The following is a 16,889-nucleotide window of genomic DNA, read 5'->3' on the forward strand; positions in this document are numbered from 1 at the left end:
GTTGCCAGTGAATTGAATGTTCATTTCTCTACCATAAGCCGTCTCCAAAGAAAACAATCGGTTTGCATAACCAAAGAATTTCTGCAGTCAGGAACAGTCTCAGGGAAGCTCATCTGCATGCTCGTTGTCCTAATCGGGATCTCGACCTGACTGCAGTTCATCGTCATAACTGACTTGAGTGGGCAAATGCTCACATTTGATGGCATCTGGCACTTTGGAGAGGTGTTCTCGTCACAGATGAATCCAGGTTTTCACTTTATAGGGCACATTTTTGACTAGCCTTTTATTGTGGCCAGCCTAAGGCACACCTGTGCAATACCCATGCTGTCTGATCAGCATTTTGATATGCCACACCTGTGAGGTGGATGGATTATCTCGGGAAAGGAAAGTGCTCACTAACAGATTGTGACAGATTTGTGAACAATATTTGAGAGAAATTGACCTTTTGTGTATATAGAGAAAGTCTTAAATCTTTGAGTTCAGCTAATGATCAATGGGGGATAAAACACAAGTGTTGCATTTATAATTTTGTTCAGTGTACAAACCAGTCATGTTGGATGACAAACACATGATAGTAGAGACTATCCTGGCAGATTTATTTGATGTTACGGCAAATAATAATCAATATCCAGCTGCCATGACAGATAACGTAACATTAATACATAAACAGATCTTAAAAGTATTAAGTTTAACAGTTTTAATACCATCGTTTTTCTCCTGATAGCCTTTTTTTTTTTTTTTTTTTCCAGAGTCGGGCAGAGAAAAATAATACAGAATCCGTTGAAGGTATTTAGTGTGCCCACAAACACCTTCTTCATGATTGTTACCTTCTGTTATGATTCATAACCACAACCCTGGTCATGATTGTAGCTGACTATTTTCTATTGGCTCTCTGTTATATTTTTGCTAAGTTAAATTGTGTCAAGTTGCCTCAGTGGCAACCTCTTTTGAAACCTTGCCTTTAAAAATAGTTTTTTCTGTCAATGCACTTGTGGTTAGATGTTTGTCTTCAATGCCAACCAGCACACGTAGCATTGCTTTTCTCAAATGATAAGGTACTTTGGTATCAATGGATTTTGGCCCAGTGATATATGCAGCAGTATTGTTATGACTGTGGGTGAATAGGAAGCTCTCCTCAAAAAGAATGGAATGTCTCCATTATACTCCAAATAAAAAAAATAAAACAGAGATTACCAAGTGGAGGAAAAAAAAAAAACAACTGGCAACAATCACAGAATAAATACAAACTACAAACATTGGAGTGTACAGATGCAGCAACCATAGACGGTAACGTACAGTACATAGAATTTATATGCCACTATGAAATACTTTACTTTTCTTTTGTAGGCAGGACAACATATATAACCTCTCTCTCAAATGCTAAATGCATGAGTTGTGTTGAGAATCCAGTTATGGAGGGAGTGGGACGAGTGGGAGGAAGCAAAGGAAAATGACACCCATGTTTGACTATCTGAAGGTAAAAATCTAACTTCCACTGGTTTAGCTACAAACACTTGGCCTTTTTTTTTTTTTAGATATTCAGATGTTTCATTCGGCTGTTGCCGTGAGGGATACAGGAGGTACAGTGGGAGGGGATCAAACACAGAGTATGGTTTTAGGAGTGGACTGGTGAATTCAAAGGAGCGCTCTTCACAGGGTGAGCTCCTTCTGTACGCCCCACAGGGTCTCAGCACTCTTCACCAGCTGTTTCTGCTCTTCATCCTTCAGTGTCATGTGAATCACATCTGTCAGGCCGTTGTTTCCCAGGACACAAGGGATGCTCAGGAAGACCTCGTCCTTCACTCCATGCATACCCTGTCAGATGAAGGGAGCACCACAAGGTCAGCGGATCATTTCAGAATATTTGAAGATGTGTACAGAATGTTTGTGGTAATTAATCGATACAATGAATTTCATCATGTAGGATTTGCCAAAACGTGTATGGCTTGCTCCCAATCTCCTCACCTGGACCAGTGTGGACACAGGGTGCACTTTGTGCAGGTTCTTCAAGATGCTTTCCACCAGGTCAGCCACAGACATGCCAATGGCCCAGGAAGTGTAGCCCTTCAGCTTGATAACCTCGTAGGCCCTGCAGTGGACACATAAGGGAAACCATTTACAGTCAAGTGACGAGAAAATAGAGCGGTCAATCTGCTGTGGTATTTGAGACTGTGTTTGCTCCCACTATTACATTTTCCTCTAATATCCCTAGTTTAATGCTGAACATTCATCTGTTTATCACCATGAAAGAAGCACAAATCTTGCATGTTCGTTAAATATCTAATGCTGTTTTGTGGGGGGAAGTTTATATTTATCTATGCCTGAGGTAAGCTCCCTGTGAGTCAACTGGCAGCACCAGCACCACTTTGGAGTTGGCTGTCACATAGTAGTCTGACAAATTGACAAAAGAGACATTCTGATGGAGCAACAGAATAATAGTTTCAGTAACAGTTGTTCAGTATGGGTCATGAGACATCAATTGTGTACATTTACCACTTTGTTACTCTTTTGAAAGCTTTTATTTCATACCTGAAACTTTTGCAAATATCTTTGATAAATCAACTATTGTGTTGTACATGGTTGACCTCCCTGAACACCTAGCTTTTGTGAGATCAGTCAGGTTGACTGGCTGACAATGAAATAATGGTACAATAGCAAAGTTTACAGGGTTAACTGTTGCATCATGCTCTTTTAAAGGAATGACACACATTCATAATGCAAGTTCATAAACGGGTATAAGTAACTCATAAGTCATTAATTTAAGGCAAACCTGTCTTTACTCAGGAATAAGACCTGTAATTCATTAACGCACACTCAGGAGTGTAAGTGAGACCATGGGCACTAATGTGCAGTATTGTGTTACAGGCAGTAGCATAGCTTTTTTTGTTTGCACTAGCTGCCAGGCTCTAGTGTGTACTGCTTGCCTTTTGGCTCACAGTACTGATCAAATTTCTCAACAGGGCTTGTCAGGGCCACTGGATTCAATTGTGCCTGTTGGGCTTTTGGAAGATTTATGTTAATAGGCTAAGGTGACTAGGCCATTAAACCCTAAAGATCAGTCTCAACAAAACATTATTTATTGCTCCCACCTCAGTGCTGGACAGATGGCCTGTAAGCACATGGCAGATTGCTTTGTAGATTAAGCTGTATGAGTGTGTGAGAGAAATGTGGTTTGCAGGGTAATTCAGGAAGACTTTTTGGCTCATCAGCAGATTACTGGAAAATCATTTGAACTCACCCATCAACCACCATCTTATGAACCTCCTTCCATTTCTCACTGTCACTCTCAGCCCCCATCTGTGGGTTGAGGCTCTGCAGAGAAACCCCAGCAACATTCACACCGCTCCACACAGGCACTATGAGAAACAGAAATATAATAGTGATTAATTAGTTCATCTTAAATACAAAGGGTATACAGAAAGGCAACCATGGCAACCTAAAGTTTGCCACGGACCAACAAACTGACACAGTGGAAGGCTGGCAGAGATTTTATTTTTAGTCAGAGCTGCATACCACTGGAGTCTCCATGCTCTCCAATGATCCAGCCATGGCAGCTGGAAGGGTGGAGGTGGAGCTTCTCTCCCATGAGGTGGCGGAAACGGGCAGAGTCCAGGTTGGTGCCAGAGCCAATGACGCGGTGACGAGGGAAACCACTCAGCTTCCAGGCCACGTAGGTCAGAATGTCCACTGAAAGTAAGGAATGAAAGGCGACGACTCTTAAAAATGATGATCCTTTGATCACTGCTGAATTATGTGTTAGATCATATTTTAGACATAGTTTTCTCTAGTACCCCCTCAACTCTATTTCATGCCACGCCACAAACACATTTCCCTCATCCCTCACTCATTCACACCCCCTGTCTGTCTAACCTGGGTTAGAAACCACCATCAGGATGCAGTTGGGGCTGTACTTGACGATGTTTGGGATAATGAACTTGAAGATGTTGACGTTGCGCTGCACCAGGTTAAGACGGCTCTCTCCCTCCTGCTGACGGGCACCAGCTGTCACCACCACCACTTTGGAGTTGGCTGTCACACTGTAGTCTGACAAATTGACAAAAGAGGTGATGTTCTGTACTGTTTTAGTAACGGTCATTTAAAGCGGGTCAGGTGACATACCAGAACAAAACTAAATTTTTGAAGAGTCAGAGGTTGCAGTTATTTTTGTGTGTTCTCACCTTTGTCGCCCACAATCTTGTGTGTCTTGAGGAAGAGGGATCCATGCTGCAGGTCCATGACCTCACCCTTCAACTTGTCCTCCATCACGTCAACCAGGGCCAGCTCATCACACAAGTCCTAATTATATACATATATTAAGTCATCTTGACAATTTACTATATGCTTCATACAGTGTATCTTACAGCAAATCTATTACGTAGATAAAGCTACAGTGGGGCTTACTTAAAGTGGCTGTGTTGTTTCAAGTAAATAACGTGAATACAGAAGTGAGGAACAACATCATTCATCTCTGCCTTGCCTATTCAGCAGCGCTGTTATTTGTAAGACCCGTGATCTGGTTTCTCTTAGCCTTTGTTGTTAAATTTTTAATTTCTACCAAGCATTAATGAAGTTGATTTCACTACTCGGTTGGTTTGACAACAGCCCTCGGAGGTTTCTCAGTTCAGAGACTATTTTGCGATTCCATTTGTAATGGAACAATAGCAGTGCTATCCCAACATTCACATCTAAGCTGATACTTTTTCAAAGTTTATCTAAAGCCCCTTATAGCCACCCGTGAGTTCACTTTTGCTACTGTAATAACTGTACTTTCACCAATTTACCTTTTATGCTGTCATCACTCTACTTCCACCTACTTTCTATTTACTTATTTCAGCACTCAACACACATAACACTCAGCTCTTTCTGTTCAAACTTTCCCTCTTTCTTTCTGTCTCACCTTGAGCAGTATGCTGATGGCAGATGCCATGCCCACCATGCCGACACCCACCACCGTCACCTTGTTCCTGCTGCCAACAGGCTCCTCCTTCATTACATGGCCAATCAGCTTCTCCTTGGTGGACATCTGTGGAAAATAAAGAGATGGGATCAGGGCAAGGGATAGACAAAGACATGTGAATGACATTGAGGCCAAGTGGAGAAAGCAATGGGAGGGTGGAGGGGGGATAGAAGTGTTAGGCAAGTGGGCAGGGATAAGGGGGAAGGGTGAGAGTTGAAAGAGCGAGGCAGTAAAGTAGTGCTGCATAATGTATGATCACTCATAGGCTCACACGAGGGGTGTACGTGACTACTTTCTCATCCGACAATGGCTGAGTCAAACTTAGATTTCTCATTTAATCTCAGTTGCAGAATTGAAAGTGTCCTTTTCATAACCTGAGAACCCTGACCTCTAACAACCACAACTTCTAGTTTGTACTTTTCGTTTACCACTCTTTATCACGTGTACTTCCATAAATGGTTTGCAGACAATAATTATTGCTTCACAACGCCTCTCTGGGTCTCCATGGCAACAACTGCTGGCTGCAGCCTGTCTGCCTGCAGCACTGACCATCCCCAGCTGACGTCACACACACACACACACACACACACACACACATCCCACTATTAATGTTTCCTGGTTGGGCAGTGCTCACGCTTGCAGGCGTTTACATCACCAGTATGACTAGGCTGGTTTTCCTGTGATGTGGAAACAAGCACGTAGTGGAGTACTTGACATGATTAACACACACTTATACTTTCCTTGAGTTGAGAGAATATAAATCCTCTCCATGGTGAGTTGGCATGGTAGGATATGGGAAGTTGGACAGACATACCCAACATCCCTTTATCCAATTATCTCTCACTCAGAGGTTAAAACCGAACTCTTACTAAATACCAGGACCTGGCCCTGGGGAGAGCTGGGTCCGGAGGACCCTCTGTTAGCTTAGAGTACAGGATTACAGTATATGTTCAATACTGGCCAGAGTTTCTTTATTTACTGCTGAAATATGCTGTACAAACCAGCCAAATTCATACTACTACTATAGACTGAATGAGGATTACAAGAAGGATTATTAGTAGATTAAAGAATTTAATGCGATATAGTTAGAAAGAGAGGGAGGCGGATATCTCAAGCTTCAGATTATGTGAATTTCTGGGACTTAAAACAAGTAGTGCTGATATTTAGTGTAAATTATAGCTTAATAGAACAGTAATACTCAGTTTTTAAATTGTATCTGCCCTGTGAAATGTGGCCTTTGATGTAAGAATAAAACACTGTATGTGATGGACACCAAAAAGGAAATGGCAGATAGCGCCCCCTCCTGGTTGGTTTAAATTACAATACAAAGCCCTATTACTCAATAGACTTACAACAAGTAGCTGTTGCACACAACTGGACAACTAAAACTGCTTTATGCATGCTTGTAATTTCACATTTCCCAGCACACAGTGGTATTTACTTAATTTGATCGCCAACAGGTCAGTGGGGGTTCACTGAGCCTTAATGCAGTGTCACGTATCACGGGTGAGGTGTTGTATCTGGTCTTTCACATTATTATTTTGCAGACTGAAGGCAACATGTTGTTTCTGCACTCCTGAATTATTTCACACTATGTGATCAGACAAAACATCGGTCTATCCTAACCTTCATTTGCCTTTAAAATTCCACATGCTATTTTGTTTCCACTGTGCATTCGTAATGTAATCACACAATCAACTGTAGTTGCCAACAGGATTCAACTGTCAACTATTTATCTTATTGTAACACTGTGCCAAGAATGGCATTAGTTTGATTAAGCAGAGGATTTAAGCCACAAAAAGTGTTACCGGAGATAATTTTTCAAAATATATTTTGACATGATCATAAAAGTGACATTCATGCACATCTGGCAAAGCACTGAAAAAGCACCAACACAACTCTCACTAAGACCTCCCTCCCAATGTTCCAGCATGTAGATGCAGTCACGACACATCCCGTGCTCAGTTTATTTGCAGGCTGCCGTCTGCATGATGGACGCCACAGGCAGTAGAGGGCACGCATGCGTAACACTGCCTATATTACAGCAATACAAATCATCTAATGCAATGAAAGAAACCGATTAAATCCACCAGCACTTTTGGCACAGGGTTATATTAACCGTTCCTGTTATCTGCAAAGCTTCATATCCCACAAGGAGCGAGTTGCCTGCCTGATTTTGTTGACTTACTCAGGTTTTGTTCATTTAGTCCCTCGATATTTGTGCCTCGTGGTTATATTGTTTTGGCTTATTTAATTATGTTTATATTGATTTACGAACGGGAGGGTTTTTTTTATTATAAAAAAAATGAACGGATTCTCTCCGCCATTTCTGTGCATGACTTCCTTCCCGGTGTTGCTCTGTGCAACTTGATTCGAGTTTCATCAACAATAGGCCATACACACACATATACATATATATGTTTGTGATTTGTATATACGCCGGTGGAATCACAAACATCGTCTAGAATTCCAGCGATCCGCCCCGGAGTCAATCTCGCAGCCGTGACAAGTGGACTCCTGCACTTCCAGGCCCACATCCTGTTGCTTCAGCTACTATTGTTTCGCAGCTTCATTACACATGCAAACTATTAAAAACGGATACTTGGCGCAACCTCATTCACAACCAATCAACATTGTCGATATTATCAGCGACACGCCCCTCCCTGCATCCTCTGAAATGCTCATCGTGTCAGCGAAGGCCTCTTTTTACGTATTTTCATCAATGTACAAGCAAATGACTCCAAATAAATGATACTTCCGGAGAAACCTAAAGTGCACTGTCTGCTGATGTAGTCAGGCGGGTTATCTTACCTTAGAGCTTCAGTTAAAAAGTGAAAACACGAGCTGGAATGTGTTTGCTCCTCCTGAGTGCAGCTGTTCCGCAGAAGTGGTACCGCGGAGGAGGCGTCTGTCCGTATTTAAAGACTGCCCCCCTCCGTAGACGCTACGTGCTTACATACTAATGAGGTCGGGCGGATCTGAGTCTGCAGAGCATGTTGCATGTCACGTACGATGAAGGATGCGGCAGTGACCGCGTCTTGTGTACCACCCCTTCTTTCTAATATTCAGGTTGCGTGTTTTGTTGCTGGCAGACCGTCACTTATATGTAGTTCAAGGATGGTGGGAAAGATTCTCGACTAAAAAGATGTCCTCGGAAGCCTGAATGAAAATTGGATGTCTCTTCTACCATCTACAATCTACAAATAGGCTCGCTTATTAATTTATGATTTCATTTAACACTTGGTATAATTCCGCTGTCACAACGGCTCAGTTGTCTGATACATGGGAGTCTATAACAGCATAGTAACCCACGTGTGGGGATTTCCTAACATCAGTCCTAAATGACTCATGTTGGGGATGCAACTTGAATTTTGCATTTGTGCCTCGTGTCTAATGTCTGATGTTTAGTGCCCGTTTAGAGCCTACTAGAACAGTAATGTAGTTCTACCGTTTTTAAATTGTATCTGCCCTGTGAAATGTGGCCGTTGATGTAATAATAACACACCAAGCTATGTTTTAGTTTTAAGGTAGCCAAATGTGATGGACTGATAAGGAAATGGCCATAGCGCCCCCTCCTGTTTGGTTTCAGTTACAATGTAAGCCCTATTACTCAACCCACAGCAGTGTAACAAGTCATTTGTGTTACCTATCTGAAGAATGTTCTTGTTCTGATAGAGCTGGTTCGACTGACAAAAGACACAGGAGTTGCATATTAGTTACAACATAGCATTTCCATTTTTTTATTGTTCTTTATCAACTATTTGGCCAACACTGCAAAACATCTTGCACTCAAGAGTATCCATTTCCAGATATACTGTAGGCTAACATTGGCTGTTGGATGTTCTTTGAGCATCTCTATTCAGGGATATGTGAAGTTATGTAATTTTTATCCACTGTTTCAAAAAAAGTCTTTCACAGATGGGACTCTTTCTATTTGAGCAACATCATGCACTGAATGTCAGGTCATGATTCACAATTTCCTAGATGACAAAACACCAACATAAATTGATGGCAAAAGGGACAAAGCAAATTCCTAATAGTTAAATCAGCTCTTAGTTTAATGTTCATGATATTTAGACAGTAGGCCTAAACATTTGCCAGTAACAATTTTGTCAACAGATGAGAAGTGTTATATAAAAAAACCCATTGCATTCCAGTGTGCTTTGATAATCTATTTTTGTGTACTGTGTAATGTTTTGGGTTGTAAGTCCTCTGAGGAGCAAATCCAAGCAGATTACTTCCATCATACAAATAGATGTCCTCAGTTTAGGGCTCATAACAGTGATTAAGTTATTAAATGGGTACACACTAATGTATTTTTGCAGTTAATTGAATACACATTAATGTTATAATAGATTAAACTCCCACTTCCAAACTCATTACTTCTTCTGTTTTAATATCAGGCTGTTCAGACTGCAGCCACAGAAGACCATCATCTCTTTTAGCACTTTGCTCAAGAACACGTAGTCCAGATATATACTGACCTTGAGGTTTGATATGATTTCCATGCTTTACTATTATGTGATGATTTCACATCCTACTATGTAGCTCAAGTAGTCGCAGCAGCCTGTTTATGGCAACCAGTGACCTCCCACAGATGACCTGCTGCTGGCGCCCGCCATCACTCCAGAGGGACCGGCCATAGACAGTATATTACAGGACGAAGCCACCCCGCTGATTTGAGAGGAGAGAAGCGAATCCAGTTTTGGACCAAGTGGGTAAGACACAGTTGAAACAGTGAAGCCGACCAAAGCCTGCACGGACAGTGTGACATCCCGTCGCACATGACAGATGTAACCGTATTGCTTGGATTATAAACTCTCAGTGAATTTTAAAAAAACTATTCGGCCATCAGTGACGCTGCGTTGGTGTTTCACAGGTGATTCTCGTAGGTGGGCTGATTAAACAGTGACGAGCCGAGTCAGACAAACACACTGAGCCATGAAACATTTTGTTGGCGCAGCTATGCAGCTACCAGGATTACGGTGTTTCTGCCGCTGTTCTACGTCATCAAACCGCGGTTATGCTTTGCGATCATGCGCAGTTGACGCTGGTGCCAACAGGAAGTAACCTTGTAGTAGTATTTTATTGGTCCAAAACTGTCTTCACTGCTCTCCACTCAAATCAGCGGGGTGGCTTCGTCCAGTAATATACTGTCTATGGTGCAGGCTTTGGTCGGCTTCACCTTTTCAACTGTGTCTTACCCCCTTGGTTACATCCTTCCGCTATTATCTCTGTCAGGTGAGCAGACCAGCTGTCGGCACCAATAGGCTACATAAAGGCTACAGATCATATCTTCACCATCCAGGAACGTGGCATTATGACATGTAGAAACATCTCGAGGTTGCAACAGACATTATAGCATACCAGTATGTCAAAAGCAGTCACATAGTAGCCTACATAGCTATCATGCACAGAAATCCAGTGGCTCACTCCGCATGGACATTGCCCTCCATCTCTACCGATCTCTGTAGCTTTCCGGGTGACTGATTTATTGTGTGTTTTATTTATGAATGAGTGTTGTCTTCGATTTAGGCTTCTTTTAAATTACTGACATTACTCTAATCATTAGCTAGGCCTAAACGTTTCCGTGAGCGCAGTAATGTCACAGCAAATATCTTATATCACTGTGCATTTCAGCCCTAACAATACTCTACTCATTAATTTTGGTATTAACTTCTCATTCTCTTAGTCTTGTCACAAGTCAGTTGTAGAAATATATATTAACTGAGCTCCCAAACATTTTTTTTGATAATTATAGGCCAATATTCAGAGCGTAAACCATAAGACCCTGTCATGGACATTACAATATCCTACTGTAAAATACATTTTCATTGCAATATTAAGATGCAAATTATATTTTCGGAAATGTATGATGTCCCTTTCCTAAACAGGGTTATTTGTTTGCTTTCAGACTATAAATTCATGAAATAGGCTATTTTATGCAACCATTTCTTTTTAAATAAACTCACAAAAATCACACATGTATTTTTTTTTGTTATTTGGGGAAAATATTTGGTATTTGGATACAGTTTTTTATTTGCATTTTATTGGCCCTCCCCGAGCTATTAAACACAGTGGAATGTATATAGTTTGATTGAATTGTTTAAATTATTATTTTAAAATATCAAGATGACAGGGTAGACACATAAAACAGAAAACACAAAGCATGACAAAATATGATAATGAAACAGGGACAATGACAGTGTTGACATTTTGAACTTCGGTTAGCATACAACAAAATATGACAAGCTAACGTTAGCTAGTCTGGTAGTTGAAGAGATTTTGATATAGTTAAACTTATACATTTGAAACATCTTGTATGGTATTGTATAGTATAGTATCTTGTATAGTATTGTATAGTATTCTAATCACTTCCTGCATATTTTCTGCTGATAGGAAGGGCATGTTAAGCTTTGGCAAAACATGTAAGCAAACTCATACAAAGTTAATTTGTCAATTGGAAAGTCAAACTTGCTCTCCTCAGTAGTTGAATTTGCCACCACTGAAGAGAGAAAATCCCTGTCCTCGTGTCACCGAAGAGGATGGCCTTTTCTTAAAGGAGGCGTCTGTATTAAAATATTAATATGAAGACAAAATAAAAATATATATTATAATTTGCCTATATATTAGGCTACACTCATTGAAATTGAATGAGCAGTGCATGGGACATAGCAAAATAGTAGGCTATGCATCCTTGCATACAAAATCTAAGAGCCAATGAATTCTTTTTTTATGAACATAAAACTTAGCCCAATATAACCAACACTTCTATAGTGATGTTATGTTAAGTTAATACCCTACAGTGATGTTGACCCAGTAATAAACTTGACAGGATAGACGGAGGAAACAGAAATAAACTTTTAGCTTCTGAAATACACATTTAGACAGCTCTGATGGAGCTCAGCATTTATCAGGGGAATGTCTGCTTTACTCCAAAATAGTTTCATTTCATGATTCTGGACATAGGTGTCATGTACACTAGGGACGCTGTGGATATGTACTTACCACATTTTGAAATGGCTGATTTTTATCCTCATCACTTTTTGAAAGCAATTGTTAAAAATGTTCTGAAAAGTAGCAGCAAGAAATGTTAACTTTCAAATGAAAATGCTTTGAAAAAGGTTTATTTGTACAATAAGAAAACATGCAATGCAACAACTGTGCATTGTCCAAAAAAAGTAAGTTAAGCTAAAAAAACAAAACAAGTCGTCTGCATTATATTCTGTTATGTTTTTATAATTATGAATTGTCACCTGCCATCTTTTGTTTGCCTTTATTTAAATAAAGACATTTCCACCATAAATTGGTGCAGAAAATGTCTCCAGAATGCAGGAAATTAAGGATTTAATGCTCCAATTTTCTGGGGGAGGACCCACAGACCCCCACTCATGTATTTCAGCTTTTCATATTTCTTCAAAATAGTGTTAAAATCCTCACGTCTCGTGACCCAAGTGTATTATCACGCCCCTAATCTGAGCCCTTATGTCCCCACCACTTTTCACACACACTTTGTGTGTTAAATCACAAAACATTAATTAACATTAGATCCTGACCGACCGAACTGCACTTACGTTCCAATTGCATATACAACATTTCAGTTATATGTACCATCAAAAAGTAGACTTAGGTTTCCTTAAAAAAGTGGATGTCTCTTTACACAGATTTGAAGTTGGTCTCTTCAAAGGTTAATAGTTATAAGTGGTACAGAATCATGCTGCTGAAGTTTTAATTGGAGCAAGGATACGAGCACACAGGAGCTCTATTTGAAGTTTCTACTTTTGATTCCAGTTAATCTGAGCATATATTTTAAAATCAATATCTGTCTTTAAGTCATGCACTTTCACCCATGCTTTATAAGGGCTGGATGTGGCTCAAGAGGTAGAGCCAGTTACCTGCTAGTTCAATCTCAAAACGTTTTGCACCGGTTTGCAATGTGTTCTGATTGAACGACATGTTTCCTTGCAACTTTGCACAACGTTCTGCAACGGGCTTCGAGGTATGTTTTCTCCCGTTTGGTGGGCGTGTCTTAGGTGTTATCCAGTCAGCTGCCACAAGTTTGTAAACACAATGGTGTTAGAAAGGCAAGAAAATGCAGTGCGCTTGCGTACACAGCAGGGTGAACTCGCCCTTGGTGTTTCAGTCACCTGCTCCTCCAGTCTGTGTGTTTAAGTGTCCTTAGGTAAGATACCCCACGTTGCTCCTGATGGCTGTGACTGATGCAACCGATAGACCAACTGCCGTCTGCATTTTGGCACTCAAAGTCTTTAATATAATCCCTCTCAATATGAAAACAGAAATATCAATTAAGATTTTTATCACTAGTTTAAACTCAACAAAGACTTTAAACCTGTTTAAAAAAAAAAATATCATACTCAATAGTAGTATACATGACTCCCACTGTAGTAAGAGAACTTTGTACACATTTTCATTGGTGACAGTTTTGTAATGTTAGTTTCACTGTCAAGTTGTATTCACTTTTTGTTTTGAGAAAATGCAACAGCAGGAGTTTTTAAGCAAGCTCTGGCTTCATCCTTCACACTCTTACAAGTTTCTATGGCTAATGTGGTGGAATAATTTCTTCCCAAAGAATACGGAGTCAAAGATGTGATGAATCAATTCTTTAAATGTGGCCATGGCGAGAAAGATCACAAGTCTCTCCCGACATGTAGTCTCCCTCTCCTTAAAAACACTCCAGTACAAACACAACAACAAATGGTAGACTGCGGCACTGTGGCATACACTCAGTGTGCTGACAATACACTTCCTGAGCTGACAAAAGAATGCAAATGTAATTTAGCATCAGAAATGTCCCCTTACTCATCCATGTGTTAAAATCTCACCTACATGCCAGCAGGCGTCTATTGTAAAATCCTTTGATTAGTAAGCTCTGTGACCAAGACTTCTCAGAATTAAATGAGTCTTAAGAACCTAAAATTTATTTCTCACATTCCCTACTTTTGACACAAAGTGTCAATACAATATCTTTGAAAAATCAAAATGATGGGACTCACTGTAGAAGTGTCTTAGTGGAAATCCAAAAAATAAGAACATTAAATGATTGATGAATAGTTCAAACAGTAAAATCAGAAACGGAAAGAAACGAGAAAAATATGAAGGACTAAATTTGTAAAAAACCTATATCATCTGTACATTAGGGCTTACATACATGTGATCGACAGGTTCAAAAACATAGGATGATTTAGAAAAAACACTTACATTATACAGGAGTTGAATAGCCTACATGCATGGTCATAGTACTGTAGGGGCCAGAATTGGCCATTTATCCATTTGTTGGGGAAAAAAACATAGAAACCAAAATTATTTAATCTGTACAATGAGGCCTGCAAACAAAATCATAACGATACCACTAAAAAGAAAAAACAACCAGAAACAGGAACTAAAAAAACAACATGAACGGAATTTCCTAAAAACTGAAAAAACTAAGACAAATATAACAACAGATCTTCTTTGTAGTTCAAAACAGGAATACTCCAGAAACATGGTCATTGTCTGTTCCTTGATTACATGGTTTATTTGTGGTTATTGTGGATCCCTCTTCTTAATCCTAAATGCCAGGGATGATATCACTGATTTTGCCGCCTGTCTGGTTATTGTTTCATGCACTTATCTTTTTTTTTGTATTATTCTTTACACTTGTTAAAGCACTTTGTAACTTGTTTTTGAAAAGTGCTCTACAAATAAGGATTATTATTATTATTATTATTATTATTTTTCTGATGTAGGATCAGGAAAACGCTGCTCTAGACTTTTAGGGAAAAAACTTCAGAACACGGTTAAATGTACAACAGTGACTTAATGTGCCATCATCCAGCCTTGCCAACGTTAACACAGTTTGAGGGGAAGAAAATTGTTGTGAAACTGTGAAATTGTTGTGAAACAGGGCAGAATCAGCTTTGCATTTCCTTTGTACACCGGGTTGTTAGAAACCTTTATGGGCCTACCATTTGCATACAGAATTAGAAGGCAGGTGAGAAATGAATGCAAACAATAGGTTAATTAGAACATCTTTGTGGGCAGGACCTGTAGAAAAGAAAAGGAACATTTAGTGCATACTGAGAATCAAATGCATACTGCATTCCTAGAGTGAAAAGAAAAACATAGAAACACACTACAAATCAAGTGAAATTGCTGCCCGCACTAACACCATCTACAAAACAAAAACAGTTAAAGTTAAAGTTAAAAAGATAGAAATATTAAGCCTAGTCAAGCAGTCATTCAAAGCGCTTTTAAGTCAGTAAAAAATGTGTCTGCTTAGCAGTTCAAGATCAAAAAATGAAATCAGTCAATGGCCAGCTGTTTTTCCCCCATGTTTGGGGTGGGAGATCGCCACAAAAAATTATAATCCATGAATGTCCCGAGCCTGCTAGTATTGTGGTTTTGGAAATTCCTGGATTTCCTGTCCCTGATTCGTGATCCAAATTAAAACGCATCCATTTTGGAACAAAACTCACCTTATCATTTGAAAAACCAGTTTTCTGCTGAGAAACTAAATAGTGACACTGTGTCACTTTGACAATCTCCTGGTTTGGGAGAAACACACAAATATATCATCACCACCTATTGCAAAAATGTGAGAACAGAATCATGAGTCAGGATGGAAACAGGAATGCTTAAATGGCATTTTTTAAATCAGTCACAGAAAACCAAAATGGAGCTGGTAGAACTTATAACATTAGCTTTACCACACAAGGTCATTTATTTATCTTCCTATGATCTTGAAAACTGGCCACCAATCCCCTTTTCTCTACAGGCAGGATGGGGGAGGTGCATGGCGACTGGAAACATTTCACAAATGGCACCTTTTTTCTATGAAGTGTGACTGCTTCTATGCGTAAATAGGTCTGATGGCTGTTTCCAGTGCATCAGGAATGTTCCAGGAGAAAATGCTAATCATTTAAAAAATATATTCTGTGCATGAGGGAGCACTTTAGATTGGATCGATGAGACTGCTCCTGAGTCTACAAGAAAATTTTACATTTACACCATGTACATTAAGTGTCAAACTTAACAGACATATATGTTTGAGTGTACCTCCATTTAGTTTTGTTATTTTGATGTATGACAGTCATTATGATTGTTCGGATATGAAGCAAATCATATGCACAAGTAACACATTTGAGTAACACACCTTGTAAATAAGATGATAGGACACATTGTTCTTAGTTGCTTTTACAGGTTCCATATTTTGTAATGCTTGTTTTTCATTGTCTGTTTTTTTTAATGTATTTGTGCATATTACATACAAGCATATTGAAATGTATTTAAACAGCACAATCCTTCTTAATATTTGCCGTAACAAGATGTGTGGGATGTTCACTGACATTATGAAGTTAACATTTTCTGTATTGTGTATTGGATATACTGTTATGGATATAAATTCTGAATTTTAAGATTTGTATTGTAATGTTTTATGCTGTTTTCACTGCATTATGTGAAGCATTTTGTGTGTATGAAATGTGCCACATATTTAAACTTCCCATTGGCTGATTGTGAATCATCTAAATACTGTTTGTGAAAGTTTTCCAACAACAGATGAATACTATCTTCATTATGGTGACCTTTTCCCCATGCACTACAGCATCTGAAATTCAAGACTGTATTAACAGCATACTTTAAAAAAGTCACTGATAGAAAGCCTTTTGTACATGCTTTTAAATTAGAATCCTGGGATGCAGAGATAAATGTGGTCACCTAGACTAGTAGGCTAATATACACATGTTCACATGTTACAGATCTACATCTCTCTCAGTTTACAGCAGTTGTTTTAGTTCATAAACAGTGGCAGGTTAGCGGCAGCTGCCACAAACAGCGACAGGTCAATGGCAGCTGAGGCTGTCACCAGAAGTGTCAGTGTTAGCTGCCACTGCTGTTCTACTGATCAGGGTCTGAAAAATAAATATTCTAAACC

The 16,889-nt window shown here is 39.5% G+C and overlaps 1 protein-coding gene across 2 annotated transcripts; it reads right to left on the bottom strand.

The window, feature by feature from the left end:
• Positions 1 to 553: 553 nt before the first annotated feature.
• Positions 554 to 9,710, bottom strand: ldha (lactate dehydrogenase A4). 2 transcript variants are annotated; one of them, XM_046036703.1, is made up of 8 exons: positions 9,442 to 9,710; positions 4,898 to 5,023; positions 4,179 to 4,296; positions 3,871 to 4,044; positions 3,514 to 3,687; positions 3,239 to 3,356; positions 1,966 to 2,089; positions 554 to 1,815 (listed from the first exon to the last, which is right to left on the bottom strand). In XM_046036703.1, the coding sequence occupies exons 1-8, from the start codon at positions 9,463 to 9,465 to the stop codon at positions 1,651 to 1,653; spliced, it is 1,023 nt and encodes a 340-aa protein (XP_045892659.1). In that variant the 5' UTR covers positions 9,466 to 9,710; the 3' UTR covers positions 554 to 1,650. The 2 variants fall into 2 exon arrangements, with proteins under 2 accessions (XP_045892659.1, XP_045892660.1); XM_046036704.1 differs by lacking the exon at positions 9,442 to 9,710 and adding an exon at positions 7,769 to 7,924.
• Positions 9,711 to 16,889: the final 7,179 nt, after the last annotated feature.

This window comes from Micropterus dolomieu, linkage group LG22 (assembly GCF_021292245.1).
Source record: "Micropterus dolomieu isolate WLL.071019.BEF.003 ecotype Adirondacks linkage group LG22, ASM2129224v1, whole genome shotgun sequence".
Lineage (NCBI taxonomy): Eukaryota > Metazoa > Chordata > Actinopteri > Centrarchiformes > Centrarchidae > Micropterus > Micropterus dolomieu.

What these genes read in the sequence shown, in the direction of transcription:
- ldha (XM_046036703.1), bottom strand. Translation starts at nt 9,465, where the DNA reads ATGGAAATCATATCAAACCTCAAG. An exon ending in CAAGATTGTGGGCGACAAAG is followed by an intron (nt 4,045 to 4,178) that starts GTGAGAACACAC and finishes TCAATTTGTCAG; the next exon opens with ACTACAGTGTGACAGCCAAC. An exon ending in CATAAGATGGTGGTTGATGG is followed by an intron (nt 2,090 to 3,238) that starts GTGAGTTCAAAT and finishes TGTCCACTGCAG; the next exon opens with GGCCTACGAGGTTATCAAGC.